This window comes from Sinocyclocheilus rhinocerous, unplaced genomic scaffold (assembly GCF_001515625.1).
Source record: "Sinocyclocheilus rhinocerous isolate Xijiao unplaced genomic scaffold, SAMN03320098_v1.1 scaffold897, whole genome shotgun sequence".
Lineage (NCBI taxonomy): Eukaryota > Metazoa > Chordata > Actinopteri > Cypriniformes > Cyprinidae > Sinocyclocheilus > Sinocyclocheilus rhinocerous.
This window is the reverse complement of record NW_015649224.1, coordinates 618,784-638,433: the sequence shown is the minus strand read 5'-3', so window position 1 is coordinate 638,433 and position 19,650 is coordinate 618,784. Positions and strand designations below refer to the sequence as shown.

The 19,650-nt window shown below is 38.2% G+C and overlaps 2 protein-coding genes across 3 annotated transcripts; one reads left to right on the top strand and one right to left on the bottom strand.

The window, feature by feature from the left end:
• Positions 1-2,833: 2,833 nt before the first annotated feature.
• LOC107710349 (cyclic AMP-responsive element-binding protein 5-like) lies at positions 2,834-13,011 on the top strand. 2 transcript variants are annotated; one of them, XM_016515099.1, is made up of 11 exons: positions 2,834-3,001; positions 4,336-4,405; positions 4,632-4,725; positions 6,253-6,356; positions 6,713-6,906; positions 7,162-7,225; positions 7,342-7,422; positions 8,251-8,556; positions 8,634-8,855; positions 8,978-9,077; positions 11,754-13,011. In XM_016515099.1, the coding sequence occupies exons 2-11, from the start codon at positions 4,352-4,354 to the stop codon at positions 11,888-11,890; spliced, it is 1,356 nt and encodes a 451-aa protein (XP_016370585.1). In that variant the 5' UTR covers positions 2,834-3,001; positions 4,336-4,351; the 3' UTR covers positions 11,891-13,011. The 2 variants fall into 2 exon arrangements, with proteins under 2 accessions (XP_016370585.1, XP_016370586.1); XM_016515100.1 differs by having other exon boundaries at positions 2,987-3,001; positions 4,343-4,405.
• A 1,891-nt stretch (positions 13,012-14,902) lies between these two features.
• On the bottom strand, positions 14,903-17,461 carry LOC107710322 (TLR4 interactor with leucine rich repeats-like). Its single transcript, XM_016515065.1, has one exon. The coding sequence runs from the start codon at positions 17,247-17,249 to the stop codon at positions 14,973-14,975; it is 2,277 nt and encodes a 758-aa protein (XP_016370551.1). The 5' UTR covers positions 17,250-17,461; the 3' UTR covers positions 14,903-14,972.
• Positions 17,462-19,650: the final 2,189 nt, after the last annotated feature.

Below are 19,650 nucleotides of genomic sequence, written 5' to 3'. Positions count from 1 at the left end.
GGTTTAGCCTATTGGTCCAACTGCCTGGGAGTGCAGAAACTCTAATCCCAATTAACTTTTTATCTAATACACTAAAATGATTATTATTTACACAAATACTGGCTGTGTGACTCTTTCAAGTGTTCATAAACCAAGCACTTTTGTAAAAAAAAAATTTTTTTAATCATACTATACAATAGTAAAGCATTGGTCTTTTTATTTATTTATTCTTATTTTTTTATGTGTGTAAATTTAATTTACTGTGGAGTACATTGTTGTAATGACAGATTAAAAAAATTAAAATATGCAATTAAATCATTATTATTTTAATTTAACTGTAAAAGACCATAAAAATAAACCCGTTCATTGTTTAATGGTAAGTTCCCTTAATGGTGAAAAACTGTAACTGCTATGACCCAATTAGTATTTACCACAGCTTGTGGAAAAGTTTATTGTGATGCATTTTGATTAATCATGTGTCTTTCTCTTTTCTCTTGTTGTTATGATTTTACAGTTTACAGTGTAGTGATTGTAATTCCTGCAAGTACATTCATGCCACCTCTGTGCAGCATTAAACGGTGTGTAAATGCACTTTTCAGCATGTGTGTGTGTGTGAGTGTGTTGAGCTTTCTGTACCACTTTTGCAGCATAAGTCTCAGATCTAATGATTTCAGATATGTTTCTTATAAATGACCACCATCTCGACTCTTTCAGTACATTCTTTTCAGTTGTAATAAAGAATGTACAATTACAGCAAATATTTGAATTCAACTACACAATAGCGGAATGTCATGTGACTATGTCCAATGTCTGTGTATTAGAGTATTAGACCTACTGGAATTTTTTTACTAAAGAAAAATGTTGACCTCCCACCTCTTTAAAACTTTGACAAGACTGGGAATCTGTCAGGTGTGACACAAGCATCCATGTAAGGCACTGTGTTATCACAAAGAGCAGGAGGAATGTCCCTTTGATCAGCCAGTGACTGACCGTGTGCTGACCATCACTTGTTAATCAACCGTTAAATCTCCCTGTTATAAATGTTCTCTGCCGTTGGCCTATGTAAATAAGTGAGAGACTAAATTACCAAATATTTTCCATGGCACTGTTTTTAAACAAATAGACTTGCATAAACATTTACTCCTGAAATACAATATTTTCTCTTCAGCTTCATAGTTTTGTGCGAATACAGTACATATACGAACAACTCCCAAGACTCAAATTGTACTGAAAAGCTCATAAACCTACAGACAGCTTTTTGAGACATACCATATAATGTTATAATGTAAAGCCAGCCAGATGTTAGTAAATGCAACCATCTGCCTCAAACAAGATAGACCTAAGCAGCCAATGCCAGATGCTAGAAACTGTGAGGAGGTCATGCCAGGTCAAACAACATGACTGAACAATATCAAAGGGTTAAGGATTTATTTAGTTCCAAATGCTTGATTAATCCAATATCACTCATGTGCAATAAATCTTTGAGACTTTTAAAGATCTACCTTGAGACTGAAGTATTACAAACTATGTGAAAAATTACAGACATGTGACCTGCTACACACATGCACATACTGCATTCATTCACATACAACCAAAAATGTCCAAAAATTTGAGAAAACATCAAAAGAATAACCACATATAGCTCTGATATCAGAGTCAGCATTTCATTTTAGTTTATTATTGTTATCTATAATGAATTGCTGTTTCTCTTTTGTAAATCAATTACATCATGCATCAATGTAAATATAAATTTTTAAGTTGTGTTAATTAGCAAAAATCACCAATTTCATTGTGTATACTTTAAATGGTGAACAAAAGGTGAACTTGACACAGTTCCTTTTTAAGGTGAATTATATGATGGCAGAAACATGGATGATGTCATATGAGACTTGTGGGTGCATGTCCTCTGCTGCCTTGTCTCTGTGTGTGTATGATTCATGCTCATAGACGTAGGAGTCAGCTAAGGCTGGAGTTTGATGTGACATCATTACCACTTCCTGTTTTGTGGTGTTACTGAGGAAACAGCTACTAGCATTCTAAGTTAGAGCAGGCAAATGAGACACTCTCTCTTTCTCTCCCTCTCACTTGTTCTGCCTTTTTCTTTCACTCTTTCCTTATAGTGCTTACCACAAAAGGACCACACTGTTCTGAACATTAGACACACCCCTTAGTTTTACGATAATCGGAATGTATCCACATTCTGTCATATATGTGAAATCATGACATCTGTTTTCAGTAGTTTAACACAATATGGTTAGACACTACGTTAAACTTTGATAACCTGTCGCAAGTGAATTCATCAAGATATCTATTTTTCTGAGTGTGAAAAGCTTAAAAATCTTGGCACCTGTTTTTCATCCTTATGCATCAGGTTAATATCATAATATAAAACATCTCTGACAGCTGGTGGCATACTTTGTGGCTTTAGATTTTTGTTTATGAAGCATTCTGGCAGCTATTTTGACTATAGCATAAGTCAGAGCCATTTGTTCACTAGAATCATTTGAGGAAAGAAAGAAAAGAAAGCATGCAGTTTATATCTTTGACCACCTGAAAAACAAACATATGGCTGGTAACAGTTTGTAATTTAACGTTTTCAACCAAAGGCTAACACGCTTATACATGCCCCTTTACTCTCTTCCCTCTATCATCACACGCCATTCGCTAATCGGGACCGTCCCGCGCACCGCTCCAGACAGCTGTTGGCGCAGCACGCACCGAGCGAAGCACCTCCCTCTTCTCTTTTTTCCCCCCAACGCGCCAATGGCACCAGACGCCCGCTACATCCTCCGGTTGGCGGGTGCGCGCAGTCTGAAACCCCTCCTCTTTTTAAAAAGCGGACCCTGTTTTTATAGTCTATATGAGCGGACCGCAATGATTTAGAAGTTCAGGAATCCCACGTGACGTCACCGCGAGGTGATGTAATGCTTCTGTAAATAGATCATATTGTAATCGCGTTTCACTTCAGCGTGCTTCGTCCCAGCGCGAGGAGCGTTGCTAATCTCAGTCTGCGTGCGTTTAGGTAAGTTAGTATTACTATTTTACACTCGCTTGTGAATATAATTTTACACTTAGTTCAAAACACAAACGTAACGCGTGTCTTGCACAGTGTTGTTGGGATTTTTGTTGCTGTTGTTCTTGATTTACTGTGAAGTTGGTAACGTTATCTGTCAAAGTGCCGGTTTCCATTAAAATATTGGTAAACTGTTTAACTGTTTGTCTGTTTAAGGGGGTGTGACACCACCAAACAATCAGACAAATTGAGTATTAGAATATAAAATGTTTTGACTCTTTGTAAAATGGAATGGATGTCTGTAATTTTTAGTTAAGATTGTCACTTGTCAACTACGCGTTTAGGTGAATGGTTGTTTGACAGTTGGCGGTTCAAAGCCTATTTGAATGTAACATTTTTAAATGTTATATAGCACACGTGCGCGTCTTTTGAATGAGTAAGTTAAGTATTCGCATTTGCTTTGGTTTTATTATTATTATTATTTTTTTTTTTTACACCCTGTATGACATCTGCCGTCACGCATAATCCAAAGTGACTCAGACAACTTTACGATGTTTTTTCTTTCCTAAAATGACACATTATTGCCCCTGGGTAGGATGTTTGGGTTTGTAAAATTCGTGACACCGCGTGAGTCCTCCGGTTTCGCCATTACGTCATTCTGCAGGCCGGTTAGACGATTGGCATTGGCACCGTAGACCCGTCTTGCCAATTCAGAATCTCGCCCCGGCTGAACTAAATGATGTTGTCATGACTAGAGGAATGCTCACGTTATGAGTGACCGGGCAAGTAGGGTCTTTTTATAAGGCGCGACTATGATGTAATACGTATCATATACAGAGAACACGTAGAGAAGAGAACTCAAACAGGGAAATGTGAGCAAAATATAGAGAACTGAGAGGAATTCAAATAGTTCATCCATTTTTAAAACTATGTTTCACTAATTTATAGATCTTATATATTTAATATATATTTATAAATATATTTAATATATATTTATATTTATATCTTATTTATAGCTCGGCTGTCATAGATCTGTCTGTCTGTCTGTCTGTCTATCTATATCTATCATCTTTTATTTTCATAAAGTCTATGTTGTATCTCTATATGGATGGACTGAAAGGTAGATAGACAGCCAGCCAGACAGACAGACAGACAGATAGATAGATAGATAGATAGATAGATAATAAGGAAAGTCATCCATATTTGGCACTATATTGCTTATAGGTGTTATTTACATCTGTCTGTTTGTCTGTCTAATTGTCATGAGCACTTTTTCATGTCATCTCCCTTGTGTGCATGTGTTTGTATGTGTGTGTACATGTGTGTATATATGTATGTTTAAGTTTTTAGATCTCAGTGATGAATGTTGATCAGGACAGGCCATATGTATGCACTGCTCCTGGATGCTCACAGGTAAGAAACAGATGTCCAGTTTGCTGATGTTTGTCATATCATTCAGAGCTACAACTATGTGTTTTATGTATGCTGTCACAAGTTTTACCCATCAATTACATTGTTAAATTGAATCACATTTCACAATTAATTACTATTGAAAAATTATGATTCATATTGGAACAACTATTGTATCCTTTATGTAATTCAGCATTGTCACGGCCTCCCATGTTTCTTGTTCTTGTAGCGCTTCCAAAGAGAAGATCACCTAATTATTCACAGACACAAACATGAGATGACCCTTAAATTCCCTTCTATTAAGTGTGACAGTATGCTTTCAGGTAAGGGTGTGTTCATAAAAAAACACACATAATTAACCACTCATGTCAACGGCTAATGTTTTATTATCAATGCAGTTTTAATATCTTCTATGCAGCTAAAGAGTTTCAATCTACAGCTCGTAGGTCAGTAATACAGGTACATCTCAATAAATTAGAATGTTGTGGAAAAGTTCATTTATTTCAGTAATTCAACTCAAATTGTGAAACTTGTGTATTAAATAAATTAAATGCACACAGACTGAAGTAGTTTAAGTCTTTGGTTCTTTTAATTGTGATGATTTTGGCTCACATTTAACAAAAACCCACCAACAAATTATGAGCCAAAATCATCACAATTAAAAGAACCAAAGACTTAAACTACTTCAGTCTGTGTGCATTGAATTTATTTAATACACGAGTTTCACAATTTCAGTTGAATTACTGAAATAAATGAACTTTTCCACAACATTCTAATTTATTGAGATGCACCTGTATAAGAGCCTCTCTATCTCATTTAATTTAGGATTTAGACAATGTCTGTTACCATGGAAACCCAGTGTCTGACATATAAACATCAGCCTGACCCTTGACCTCTGGGGTCTGTGAGCCATCATTGCAGCGACAGAAACATTTACATAAAAAACAAAAGAAGGATTTTACCTTCTGACCCCTTTTATAGTAGCCTAGAAAAACCAGTTTAGTTTAGACTACCCCTAAATTACCAAAACAACAAGAGCAAAATCAGGCTCATGTTTATGACATAGGGTTAATTTTTTACATTTTTGAGCATGCCAGTAGATTACTTCAGACAAGTTCCGCTCATGACATTGAAAAGAGGGCTAGTTTCTCTACGTTTGTTTGGAATGCCTGGAGGTTACTGGATATTGGTCTACTGATTTAAAGTTTTTGTTCCTTGACCTTGAGAAATTTCCTATGCCTTCTCAGTTTACATGTGTTTTAGATAGATAGATAGATAGATAGATAGATAGATAGAAACACATTTGCTTAAGCTTTAATCAATTAATTTTTTAATTGTCTACTAAACTATTTTAGTAACTTTAGTAACTTTAACCAATGTTTTTCTAGCACTTTATTTAAAAAAAATCAGATGTTCCAAATATGCATAGATAAATCTAATATTAATCAATACATTATTTATAATAACATATATAGTATATTTATAATATAATATATAAAATAATTAATACAATATTACAATTTTTAATATATGCTGTCCTACTGACTGTATCATCTTATTTATGTATTCTTCTCTTTTTTCATATTTGTTTTTAAAATATAAACAACTTTTTATTTTTGTTATATTTTTTCAATTTGTATATTTTATACACCTGTTATGATTATTTTATTATATTTTATGGTTATTTTTATGTAAAGTACTTTGAATTACCCGTGTGTATGAAATGTGCCTTAATTAATACAAATCTCCATTGTATTTTTACTATATATATTGCCAGTGGCATTTTGTGTGTGGAATCTGATGATGCTGTTTGCATTTGTGATAAACATGTACTCTTTATTCATCTGTAGATCAGACTCCAACTCCGACCCGTTTCTTACGGGACTGTGAGGAAGTGGGCCTCTTTACTGACCTGGAGCTTAACCAGTCACAGGTGGAGGAGGAGACGAAATCGGTGAGAGGAAATACATGTTTCAAAAGCTTACACAAATGTCCAATGAATAAATGTTTGCATCAATTCTATGTTGTATGAAGTAGCATTAAATATTCTGCACTTGCTCGTGTTTGTATGCGTTCTTGCGGACTGTAGTAAAAAGAATCGAACGATCAGATCAGATTATCAGAGGATCAGATTAAGAGTATTAAATATCAAACCGTTTTTATACTCACATATACATACACGGGGAGGGGTCCATAGAAGACAGAGGAAGGAGAAGGAGCATTTCTTAATATATTTTTAAATATATTCTAAGTATTAGAATATTCAGCATGTACATGCTATCTAAATTCTAAATATTTTCTTGCTTTTAGAACTTTTCTGTGCAGGCGTCACGTCATAACCAGCCTCACACTGAGACACAACCTCAGCAGAGTCAACATCATCAGTTTCAACCACAGCAACAGCAGCAGTGTGCTCTGGCTCATCTCAACCAGAACCAGCTCCACACACACAGCTCACAGCCTCAGCCTCAATGCACTGCCACATACTCCACTTCAAATAAACAGTGAGTATTATATCATTACCAAAATACCCCATATTCAGCATTAACATCTCAGCATTACATCTTTATACAGAATTACAGAATTTGCCAGTTTAAAGATGTCAAAATACTGCAAATTAATGTTTACCATAAATTATTATATACTTTTTTCACATTTTGTTAAAGGAACTCATGTCCTACACTACTAGCAGCCCTGTGTAAACTTTCTAAACTTTATTCTTTTGGTCACTGCTAATGAGAATCCCTCTGACATTACAGATCTGCACCCAGTTGTCTGCACAGCAGACAGACAAATGCGTTGCCTGGGACATCAGCCATGAATGTAAGTAAACCTGAAAGCATTTCAAACCCAATCACCACAGTAAAATATTAATCAAAATAATGCCTCTGTTTCTTATTACATCATCATAATAATTTCATATGTTATTAAAATGACAGATGGAGGCGCAGTTGTCAATGAACTGTAGTATGATTGGCATACCAGGCCCCGCCCCCTCTGGCTCATGCTCCTCCCTTCAGGTACAGCCCCATACTAATTATTTGACGCCATGGTTACAGGATTGTGATGTCTCTATAGAAACATTAAAAGTCAGACAGAGGTTATAATGCCACAGTGCTTTGTAACTAATGTAGACATCTTGATTGAGTTATCTAATTCAGAAACACGCAGTGTTACCTGTAAAAAAAGTGGCATTCATGCATACTGTCACACCCCATGTGGACTGTGGATTGTGGTTTCTCCCTCTGTGTCCTTATTTGGTTGTTCCTGTTCTCGTTTGTAGTTAATCACCTCATTGTGCTCACCTGTCTGCCCCTCGTTATCTGCCCTATATTAGTTCCTGTCTCCTGTATTGTAGTTTGTCGGTTATTGTGAATGTTACCTTGTGTGATGTCTACCCTGTCTGGATCTCCTGTTGTCTATTGATTAAATATCCGTTTATTCGTCATTTTTGTCTTCCTGCCTGATCTCTTGAACACCCTGCCCGTGACACATACCCACACACTCTCATGCACTGATTCTTTTCAGAAAGCAGAGGGGATTGAATTTCAAAGGCTTCGACTTGACCTGGTTATCATCTGACTTTGGCGTCATTGTAGATTCTCTGTGTTTTGAAAAACGTAAAAGTGCTAAGTAATCTTACCATCACAAACAATCCCCATGCACAGGAAACCTTAGATGTAGAAATTAAAAACACATGGTTGCCAGTAAAAGTTGGTAAAGCAAATCTTGCTTTGGGCAGTTCCCGTTTAAAAAGCATGAATTATCCACAGTGTTACATGACATTGATGTTGACAGTGACCCCAGGAGCCATTCTGACCCATCTCTCCCCGTCTGTAATCCTTCAGAGGTCAAAGGTCATACCAGCTCACAGCCAACCTGCGGTTTCCAATGGCAGTCAGAATCCACTTTGCCACATGATGGAGATGATGTCATCACATCAGCACCCACTGTCCCATTTACAATCCGCATCTCATCATCATGCATACCAGCAGCACTGCCACAGCCAATCACCGCAAAGACTCGTACATCAACATCAAAGCCAAGACCAATCACATCACAGCCACGCTCACCACTCTCCACCAGCTCATTTGCATCCTGGCTCCACCCATCAGACCACCCCTCCCCTTTCACATCAGACAATACCTACACAGGTCTAGGTCAAACTCTAATTTTTTACAGATTTTAATTAATCTATTGTAATATTCAACATAATATTTGTGTTTTATAGATGTCGTCCACACCGAAACAGACCCCCTGCCCGCAATCTCCTCCACAGCTGTCCACGGGCAGACGCCGACGGACATCAGAGGAAGGCCCAGATGAGCGCAGAGAGAAGTTTCTGGAGAGAAACAGAGCTGCTGCGACGCGGTGCAGACAGAAGAGAAAGGTCTGGGTGATGTCGTTGGAGAGGAAGGCTGAGGAACTTACACACACTAACTTACAGCTGCAGGTACATTTACACATGCATAATTTGTGCAGGTACCTACCTAGCAGTATTAAATACCACTGAAAATTCATGGTAGATTCATGCGTTTGCTGCTTTGTTTATATATATATTTTGTCTTCTCATAGAATGAGGTGACATCACTCAGGACAGAAGTCTCTCAACTGAAGCAAATACTTCTTTCACATAAAGACTGTCCTGTATCTGTGAGACAGAGAGAAACACAGAGTAAGTATGAATCATTTTCTCATTCTCTCCTGCTTTCTCACACACACTAGTGTATATGTTTGAATTTCATTAAAACACATGAAGAACATATCTGAGTCAAATTTCACCCCAAAATAATAATTAAAAATTATATATTGTTTAAAAATAATGCTTTTTTGGCCACTATGATTTTTCATACTTTAACAATTATTTCCAAAGAAAAACGTAAATTGAAAATAAATAAATTAATTAAATTGTAAATTATTCATACATCACGATAGTTTAATCTAAATGAAAATAATTGTACTACAGCCATTAAAAAAAAAAAGAAGAATAAAGTAATGAAAATCTTTAGAGAACACCATTAAGAATAAGAATTAAATAAAAATGACATTTTAATTTTTTTTTATTTTAATTAAAGAATATAAAGTCTGGACACATTACAGTAATAAAACATTTTAAGAGAAGATATATGCTTTAATATTTGCTATTAAATATTTTTGATTTTCTTACACTACTGTTGACTGGAAAGAATTCTTCTGAAAGAAATTAACTTATTTTTAGCCAGGATGCATTAAACACTGATCAAAACTGACAATGAAGACTTACACACAAAACAGTGTAAGTAAACAGGTACAAAGCTTCTACAAAAATATTAGACAGTACCACTGTTTTCAACATTGATAATAAGAAGTAATGTTTCTTGAGCACCAAATGAGCATATTTGAATGATTTCTGAAGAATTATGTGACAGTGAAGGCTGGAGCAATGGCTTCACAAGAATAAATTACAGGATTTTAAAATACAAAAATGGACAAGACTTTTTTTTTAAAAAACGGACGAGACTAGACAAAGAACCAGGGCAAACACAGGGGTTTAAATACATGGGTTAACTAGGCTAACAAGGGGGTGGAGCTAATGAATTGTCATGGCAACTTATAGGGGTAACTATGGAAACAAACAAGGCAGACAAAGGAACAAACAGTGATCAAACAGTGACAGCAGTGACCAAAACAGAGCCCCCACCCCCCTTTAAGGAGCGGATTCCAGATGCTCTAAAACAAAATCAAGAGTCCATGAGATGGATCGGGGGAGGGCTAGAGGGCCCAGGAAGAGGGCCTGGAGACAGAGGTGGACCAGAGAGCCAAGGTGGAGCCGGAGGAGCTGGTGACCAAAGCAGAAACGGCAGAGTAGGCCAAGCAGGAGGCCAGGACTGAGCCGGGCAGAGCAGCAGGCACCAAAGATCCCCATGGCGGAGCAGAAGACCATCACAGCAGAACAGACGGTACCGGAGATCCCCACGGCGGAGCAGAAGATCAAGGCGGAGCTGAAAATCACCAGGGCAGAGCTGAAGACCCCCAGGGCAGAGCTGACAGAGCTGGGGACCACCAAAGCAGAGCTGATGGAACTGGGGACCCCTTCAGCAAAGCAGGTAGAGCCGAGGACCATCATGGCGGATCAGGCGGAAAAGCTGGTGCCAACACAAGACTGAGCTCTGGAGCTTGAGTGGTCTCTGGAGCAGACGCCACTGCCTCGGGTGATTCTGCAGCAGTCACCACCACCTCAGAGGAAGTGTGTATGGCAAAGACACACAAAATGGTGACCGCCATTACTGGAAGTGCAGCAGATGGTGGAAGAACCTCTGAGATTGCCAGGCTTGAGAACACTGAGACTCAAGAGTGGCGGCCATGTTGGGACAAGACTCAAGAGTGGCGGCCGCCAAACTAGCATGTGTTGAGAATCTTGGACTAGGAAGTGCGGTGAGGTACCGGGCTTGCAACCACCAGACTTGGCACCGTAATCCATGGTGGACTGTGCTCTGTGGCCATCGGAGCTCAAGGCACATGAAAAAATTGTTTACGGGTTTGGTCCTCCTCAACCCCCACCATGAAGGGGGAACCACTTAACAGAAGAGCATAGTCCATATATTGTTCTAAGGTAAAGTCATTTACCCCTTTGGGCATGAGTGATTTTATAGGTTCAATAAAGCCATGGCAGTAGTCTTTCAAAATGGCATCTTTCCAATTTAAACAATTAGCAAGGGAACAGAACTGAACAGTGTAACAGAATTTCCTCTGCTGGATCTGTGTTTTGACTAGTCTTCTGTTATGCTTGGTGGAATTCAAGGATGAAGGCATTCAAATGTAGAAAAGGTTTTTTGAAGGAACTAATAGGAACCATGACGACAGAAACCATGACCAGGAGGGAACCAACACATAACAGCCAAAAATCAGACAAGACTAGACAAAGAACAAGGGCAAACACAGGGGTTTAAATACATAGGTTAACAAAGCTAACAAGGGGGTGGAGCTAATGAATTGTCATGACAACTAATAGGGGTAACTATGGAAACAAACAAGGCAGGAAAAGGAACAAGGGGGTCATGAACTAAACACAGGAAACACTTCGAAATAAAAGTCCTTGAACACAAAATAGAGAAGCACAAGACAGTGATCATAACTGAATAGAAAACAGTTGTTTTAAGTTTGAATACTATTTCATAATATTACTGTTTTATGGTATTTTGATCAAATAAATGCAGCTTTGGTGAAGAAAAAAAAAAAAAAAAACTTACTAGCCCCAGTTTTTTTAATGGTAATATTTATATTTATATTATGGGTTTTATAACATAGAATGTTATATATATATATATATATATCCCTTATTTTGATTGATTTCTTTCATATTTATGTTTAGGTGGAGTAGGTAGTCTAACAGGAAGTCCTGTCCAGCAACATGCAATCCAACACAACAGCATCTCAACATCAAGTTCGGCTCTACCACACACTCACCTCACCCCACACTCACACTCCACTAACAACACACAACTATAACATGCTTCAACATGGACAGAAACTAATGAGAACACAAAATACGACCCTTCTTTAGAGCCATATGGTCGGTGCACCTGTGACCAAACAGGTACCCATCAGTGCAAAAGCAAAACTTAACAGCAAAATGTTTAATCCAGAGTTTTAAACTTGGATTTATGACTAAAATGGAATGTATGCGTCACATACATGTCTGAAATGTTTAATTACTCTCAAGCATAGAATAATTAAATTAAAAGTCTGTTTATACTTCTGGCCCTTGACATCTCAGGTAATCAGCCGAGGGTGAAATGGATGTTTCCAGTGGTTTTATTTTCACCTCACTGTGCTTCATTACAGTGTTGGAAAACAAACTGTCCTTTTACCCTCACCAAATTTGTTTTCTTATCCTCAAACCTGTCTTTCACCCTCTTCATACCTCTCTTTCTGTTATCTCACACTCTTCCTCGTGCTTTTTTATAGTTGATCTTTCTCAGGGACACTCATCTAGTTTTACTCCTAGAGTATGTGTGCACATTTGTGTGTATATGTGTGTTTTGTTTTGTTTTGTTTCTGGCCACTTTCAGTGTAAATGCTTTGATAGCTCAGTGACAGCTGTGTGCACTAAATCCTGAAACTAATGGCAAGGCTGTGTGAAATGCATTGAATCAGGGCAGTTGTAAATGTGTAATTGTAAATAGGAATCTCTAGTTTTATAAATTCATGATGATGCAGCTAAAGCTGATTGTTTCATGTTTGTCTTCATTTTATAAAGACAGAGCCAACATCAGAATCATGTGTAGGGTTGTTAATAAAGGAATCATGTCGCACTCATGTCACTCTGAATGTCTGTATTCTCCTAAAACAATTCAGCATCGCAATCATTTCATACTAACTGGCTCGGTGACAATCAAAATGTCAGTACTGACATTTTCTGGAAATGACATGCAAGCATGTGTACCATCTCTGATTTAAAAAAATGCTTATATGGCTATACATTCTGTGTAATACGGAATTCTGAATCTAGACGTGGAAAAAATGAATGTTTGTAAACTCTGCAGGTTTAAACAGTTTTATGCATGTAAAGTTTTTTTTTTATATATTTATCTATTTTTGTACACATTTGTGGCCATTTTTTTTCAATTAAAAGCACTTAATATCTGTATCCATATGCTCTGTTCTCTTTTTTCACGGTTCATGCTAATAACTTAATAATGCTGGGATACAACTGCTGCCTTTAGTGTATTATATTTTTTGCTGGATTATTTTCAGGATTGATTGCATGTACTACAAGGTGATAGTTTAAATAAATGACTCCTGAATTGTGGCTATACAATGTTGCAGTTTAAGTCTTGTGAAAACTTGGTTTATTGCGCCATCTTATGGTTAGATTCATGTATTCATTTGGTATAGACCTTAGGGTAGCGCCAATTTTTGAAGATGGTCCTCACTGCAGAATATCAAGGGGGCGTGGTTGGATCCAGATCCAACTCCTCCCACCTTACATATACCTAAACCTACCCGTCTCCACCCCCTGATCCCTAAACCCACCCATCTCCACCCCCTAGATGTGGATCCAACCACGCCCCCTGGATCTTGTGTTCTGCAGTGAGGGGCTACTGAATTTTTGACAGGAATGAAAACTAGGCTGTGAGTGATAGAAGTAGAGTGCATTCAATGGATTGTACTGTTGTTTATCAACAGTTCTGGGTAGATTACTTATAAATTGTAGTCCATTACTGATTACAAATGACATGAAGGAAACTGTAGTTAGTAACATTATCTGGATTGCACAAATTAGGTAATGTAGTCTGACTACATTTTGTTTACTTTTAGATTACTTTGAACTCGTTTATCACATAGACTTGAATGTGATTATTGTGTACCATATTGATTATATACATTATTATTAGTAGTAGTATTATTATTATTATCAATACAAAGAAAATATCACTACAGCAGCATTTTCCAGACTGGGGTTTGTAAAGAAAAAAAAACTCTTGGGTTTTCATGAAAAGCTAATAATTAATGAAATCATAAAAATGTCAAAACCTTGGGAATCTCTACATTACGTGACCAAACATTAATAAACATGATATTACATGGCCAAAGTCTTTCAGGTTTTAAATATTTTTTTCCAGACTTCCAATATAAAAAATGAGTGAAGGTCACTGGATATGATGAAGACATAGTATTTCACAGCTATGCATCAGCAGTGTTTAGTAACTTGTAGAATTATTAAGCTCATGTATGCAAGTGGTAGATTCATTTAGAAAGGATAATTTAAAAGGAAAAAAAGAACTGGGGTGAATCAATAAATTATAAATAATTTACTGCCATTGTGTGAATAATATGTAATCATGTAATCAATAAAAAGGTAACAGTAGTCTGATTATGAGCATTTTAAAACGTGATATTAAACGTCTAATTAAAAGTAATTTTGGGAATCTGATTGCATAATCCATATTACAAGTACTCAGTTACTACCCAGCACTGTTTATCAACATAGCAAATGTCTTTCTGGGGGGAAAAAACTCTCTCCCTTACAGCCTTGTCTTCTCCTCATTAAATTCAATATGGCGTCTAAACCTGACTAAGGTCTACTGTAGAATTTTGAATGTCGGAATTGAATTAATTATTAAGGGAAAAAACATGGAAACCATTACACAATTACTAATACAGACTACATATTGGGAATCTGATTGCATAATCCATATTACAAGTACTCAGTTACTACCCAGCACTGTTTATCAACATAGCAAATGTCTTTCTGGGGGGAAAAAACTCTCTCCCTTACAGCCTTGTCTTCTACTCATTAAATTCAATATGGCGTCTAAACCTGACTAAGGTCTACTGTAGAATTTTGAATGTCGGAATTGAATTAATTATTAAGGGAAAAAACATGGAAACCATTACACAATTACTAATACAGACTACATATTTATTAAAAAAAAAAAAAACAATAATGAAAGTGAAACATATAAAATGTATCAAAAGACTTTTCCTGTAGAACAAGAAAAGAAAAAGAATGGCAGTTTCAGTGGTTACTCATTTGTGGCCAAAATGATTTTGCCAAAATTGTCTATTATTTTCACATACACAATACTCAGTCGGAGTATCTAAGCATTATGACATCATCATCTCTTTGTGCATGGCTGTTGTCAAAGAAACGGTCACCAGGGAACTGGATGAGGTCACCTTCTTCAGCCAGTTGTCTGCCACTCTGGTAACCACTGAATTCAGAAGAGACACATGTAGTGGCCACAGTAGAGCGAAATGGATGTCTGGTTGAGTACATGTGACGTACATGTGCATGAGTGGACGACTTCCTGCTTCTGATCCGCCTCTTCAACACATGCCCTAGCCAGACTCCGCCCACCAGAAGGAGGAGCAGTGCATTGGTCGCCAGGGCTGCTACTGTGACAAGCTGTAGGTTGACTTCACTTGTCACCGAGGGCAAAGGTGTGACAAATCCAGTGCAGTGATCTCTGGGGGCAACCTGACACAAAGCTCCACCCACAACGCTCTCCACACAGGTGATGTAGGTGGAGTCTGGGCGGAGCTCTTGAAGGGTCACCGCCCGGTCGGATCCATCTGTGTAAACATAGCGTGGGAAGCGGAAAGCATGGCCGAAACGGTCAAATAAAACCCGAAAGAGAAGTTCTTTCCCATGAACCAGTCCAACCTCGGGAGTTGCGCTCCAGTGGACTGTGGCTGTACTGGAAGTGACATCTTCCACGCTTACATTCAGGATGGAGTGATGGTTGAATTGACATGCATTAGTGATCACTTCAATTCTTGAGTCATGATGCTTGGCTCTGTCTTGTAAGGGCAGGTTGAACTGCTCCTGTGGGGCCCAAGCAAAGGTGCTGTGGTTGTGGCCTGTCAAGAACGTGGCCATTGTTGTTGGAAAATCAGATAAGGAGCCTTTCCCTGTTTTCCCAGCTGTGGGTCTTGGCCTTGAGCTGACCAGTTTCCTCTTCTTCTTTCTTTCTAATGTTGTCACAAGCCCTTGCTCCCCCTCATCCCCTTGGACACCTACATCTCCATGTTTTTCACCTTCTTGCTTCTCTCTTTCCTCCTTGAGAGCCGGTGACTCCGCTATTGCTCCTCGGCTCTCCATTGGCTGAGGTTCTGACTCACAATGACCACTCATATTTCCCAACTGGGAGTTGCTGACATAGTCTAAGTATTTTCCCGCCAGCACTGGGGGGTGAAGGCAGCGCACAAACACGGTCAACAGCTTTCCCTGAGAATGCGCATGCGTCATCCATCTTTTAAACTTCTCCATCCGGCAGTCGCAAGTCCAGTTATTCCCATTCAGTTCTACGTGAAACAAAACGCCGTTCGTGGCGAAAATTCCACCGGAGAGATTCACAAGACGGTTGTTTTTCAATTTTAAAATTTTTAGGTGTGAAAGGTGGTCAAAAGCACCGGGGTCCACGCGAGATATGTGATTGTCACTGAAGTCGAGGTGTTCGATGCGCTCGAGCGGGTCTAGTAGACCAGCCGGGATCCCTGTGAGCTCGTTCCTGTCAATCTTGAACTCTTTCACGCGCGCGAGCCCCTTCAGCGCTTCGTTGTCCAGCTTTAATATCTTGTTGTGACTCAGAGAGATTTTTGCTAACTTTTTCAGGTTCTGAAAGACGTGATTTCCAATGTGCCTTATTTGGTTGCCTGCGATTAGAAGAGTTGTTAGTGACTTAAGATGGGAAAACATGAAAATATCGCGCAGTTCTGTTTGTTTATTATCTGATAGGTTTAAAAACTGCAGTTTGCTGAGCCGCGCGAACGCATTGCGGTCAATATGGCGAAGCTGGTTCGATTCTAAGTGCAGAAACATTAAGTTTGTCAGTCCTTTGAAGACGGATTCTTTTAAAAACTCAATTAAATTTCCATCAAGTCTCAGTTTGACTAAACTATTTAAATGACTAAAAGGTTCGGAAATAAAGTCTTTGATATCGTTGCTATTGCTATATAATATTGTGAGTTTTTTCAACGACTGTAGAGTCCCAGGTTGTATTGTCGAGATTAAGTTGTTGCCCAGATATAGCTCCTCCAGCATGGAGAGTTTCTCGAATGCTTTAGGATGTATATTCCTTATTTGGTTAAACTGGAGATTTAGCCTGATTAGGTTCCCATAGCGCATGAAGTCTAACGCGCTAAGGTTGTGAATGAAGTTTCCCGCGAGACCGAAAACCCGCACATCTTTTGCGCGCTCCACCTGCGGCGCTTTGGGCACCGCGCGCAGACCACGATTTGCGCAGAGGATATGCTGTACGTGCTGGCACTCGCATCGCTCGGGGCAAATGGCCCAACTAGACGTGAAGAATAAAAGCGCTCCACTGCCGAACAAAAAAAAGTTATAGAGCAAATATGCCATTCCAGTGATGAGCAAATAACAAACTACTCAATACATTCCTTTGTTTCAGTCCAGGTTCGCCAAGGTCTTCCTCGCCAGGTATTGAAGCTTTACAGATGCATTGCCGCCCGGGTACAGGCATTTAGATTACCTATAAGACGAATGCATAGTGAATTTTATCTGCATTGGTATATCCATGCACAACCGTTGCGAGCTGATGTGGCTCCAGCCGAGGAAACATTTGCCTCCGTCAGACCCTCTCATCCCCCAAGAAGTCATCTGTTGCAGATTACAAACACACACACACACACACACAAACCATAGTCATCTTCGAGTTCAGGCACGGATCGGCCCGCCCCATTCCCTTCCAGATGTGGACATTAAACGACATATAGCCTACACACTCGTGTAGCCTATATGAATTTGATATACAGATTCTTGTTCAGATTCATCTTAACGATTCCTTAGGTTGCGTTAAAGATTCTTTTGATACATTTTTTTTTGGGAAGAATTAAGATATGGGGAGAATATAAATGCAATTCTTACATTTACTTGACACGTTTCCAAATGATAATTTCATATTGCAGCATTACATAGGCTATAACAAATCAGGAAAACAATTCTTGCAGTTGTTTGTTTACCCAGACTTTATTATGACTTTTATCAACTTTTAGAGGCAGTATAAATCAAATATTAAATTATTGGCCCTAAAATATAGGAAATGATATTGATATTTCATACACTCATTTTATCAAATACCACCAATGGGTCAAACATTTTCATACAGACCAGCCGAAAGTAAATGACTTGCTAATCAGAATCAGTAAGAGAGTCAGAGACTGGTTCGTACGTGTTTTTTATTCACTAAAAAGAACTGGCTCCTATGAGTCATTCATTTGGGAACTGGACCTCAATGGTCTCTGCCAATGTTTTTGATTCACTAAAAAAACCCCAGTTCATAGTGATTCGTCTGGGAATCGAACTACACTGGTTGTTGTATGTTGTGTGCTGTAGATCTACAAAAAAAAAAAAAAAAACCTTAAACAGTCATGAAAATTATTCGGTTCTAGTATATTTTTCAAAATGAAACCAGTTCTGAATAAGAACCAGTGCTTGGTTCCCAACTTTACGTGTGCAAGAAAAATCAAATGAATGTTCTTCCCACGAAGGTCCCACAGGGCTCGATCTTGGATCTTGGGTAGACTTCACTCAATTTCAAAAATCTAGAATTTATAAGTGTGATGTATTTGCAAAGAAATAGCATGTCAAAGAAAAGTTATCGTGGAATAATTCAGTTTTTCATTACTTTTCTAATCCAACAAGAACATAATAAATAACGTCCACTCAACTAAGTGAAAGGCCCAGATGTTTCATATTTCCTCTTAGCTCAAAACATTCAGCGTGAAGGGAGCTGAAGTGAACAGTGAACAGTGTTGATAATTATTCTGACTGCTGATTGGATCAGGGGGAAAAAACTACAATTTACTTGGCAAAGAAATTATAGGTTAGCAATGATCTGATTGGCACATTTGGTGTTATGAGTTGTATGCCAAAATGGCAATATCTTGAAAGAAAGAGAAAAATGCATGGACAAACATACTTGTATATCTTCTCTGCACACTGAAATGTGTTTGCATGTGTGTTTCTAGTGAGGAACCCCCACACCCAGGGGGCCATTTCCTGTCTAGTCCTCATATGAATTTGTCGGCTGACAAACGCTATAAGTCATGATGAAGAAAACTGAATGTATGCAAAATGCACTTGTGGGACAAAATATTATCACCACACAACTGACTTAATTCAAGTTACTGGAAAGAATAAACAGTATGTGATCGAGGAAAAAAAGAGGGGAGAAAGAAAAAGAAACCATGTGGCATTAGCCTCGAAAATTGCACAACCGATAGCAAGGAATGGAAAGAGCAGAACAGATAGGGAAAAAGAGAGACAAGAAGGAGAAAAAAAAGTAAAAAGGACCAAGGAAAAGAGACTATGAGAAAAAAGAAAGAGACCGATGGAGAATGAAAACACAGCAGGATGTGTAATAAAATGCTTGTTGCCAGAGATTGATGCAGATGGTTTTCATGAACCAAGTCTGTGAATTAAAAACAGCTAATCAGTGTTTTAGCATCACTATGCCTACTGTAAAATAATCAATGTACACAAAGTCACACACTTGCACACAAACCAGTAGAGCGTTCTCATATACTTATGTGTGTACACGCAGACCAAAAACAGAACGTTCCCCTAGCGTGGTTCACTCTTGGTTATATGTTTTGGAAACAAATTCCCAATCTTCTAGGAATGTTCTTTTCAGATTGTTGTAATCATCTTATAACGTTCTCCAAATGTTACAGGGAGCTTTTTGTGTGGCAACCTAATAAGAACCTTAAAGGGTTCAAAACCTCCTGGAACCAAAATTGTT

What these genes read in the sequence shown, in the direction of transcription:
- LOC107710349 (XM_016515099.1), top strand. Translation starts at nt 4,352, where the DNA reads ATGAATGTTGATCAGGACAGGCCATATGTATGCACTGCTCCTGGATGC. An exon ending in GTGTGACAGTATGCTTTCAG is followed by an intron (nt 4,726 to 6,252) that starts GTAAGGGTGTGT and finishes ATTCATCTGTAG; the next exon opens with ATCAGACTCCAACTCCGACC. An exon ending in CTGGGACATCAGCCATGAAT is followed by an intron (nt 7,226 to 7,341) that starts GTAAGTAAACCT and finishes TTAAAATGACAG; the next exon opens with ATGGAGGCGCAGTTGTCAAT.
- LOC107710322 (XM_016515065.1), bottom strand. Translation starts at nt 17,249, where the DNA reads ATGGCATATTTGCTCTATAACTTTTTTTTGTTCGGCAGTGGAGCGCTT.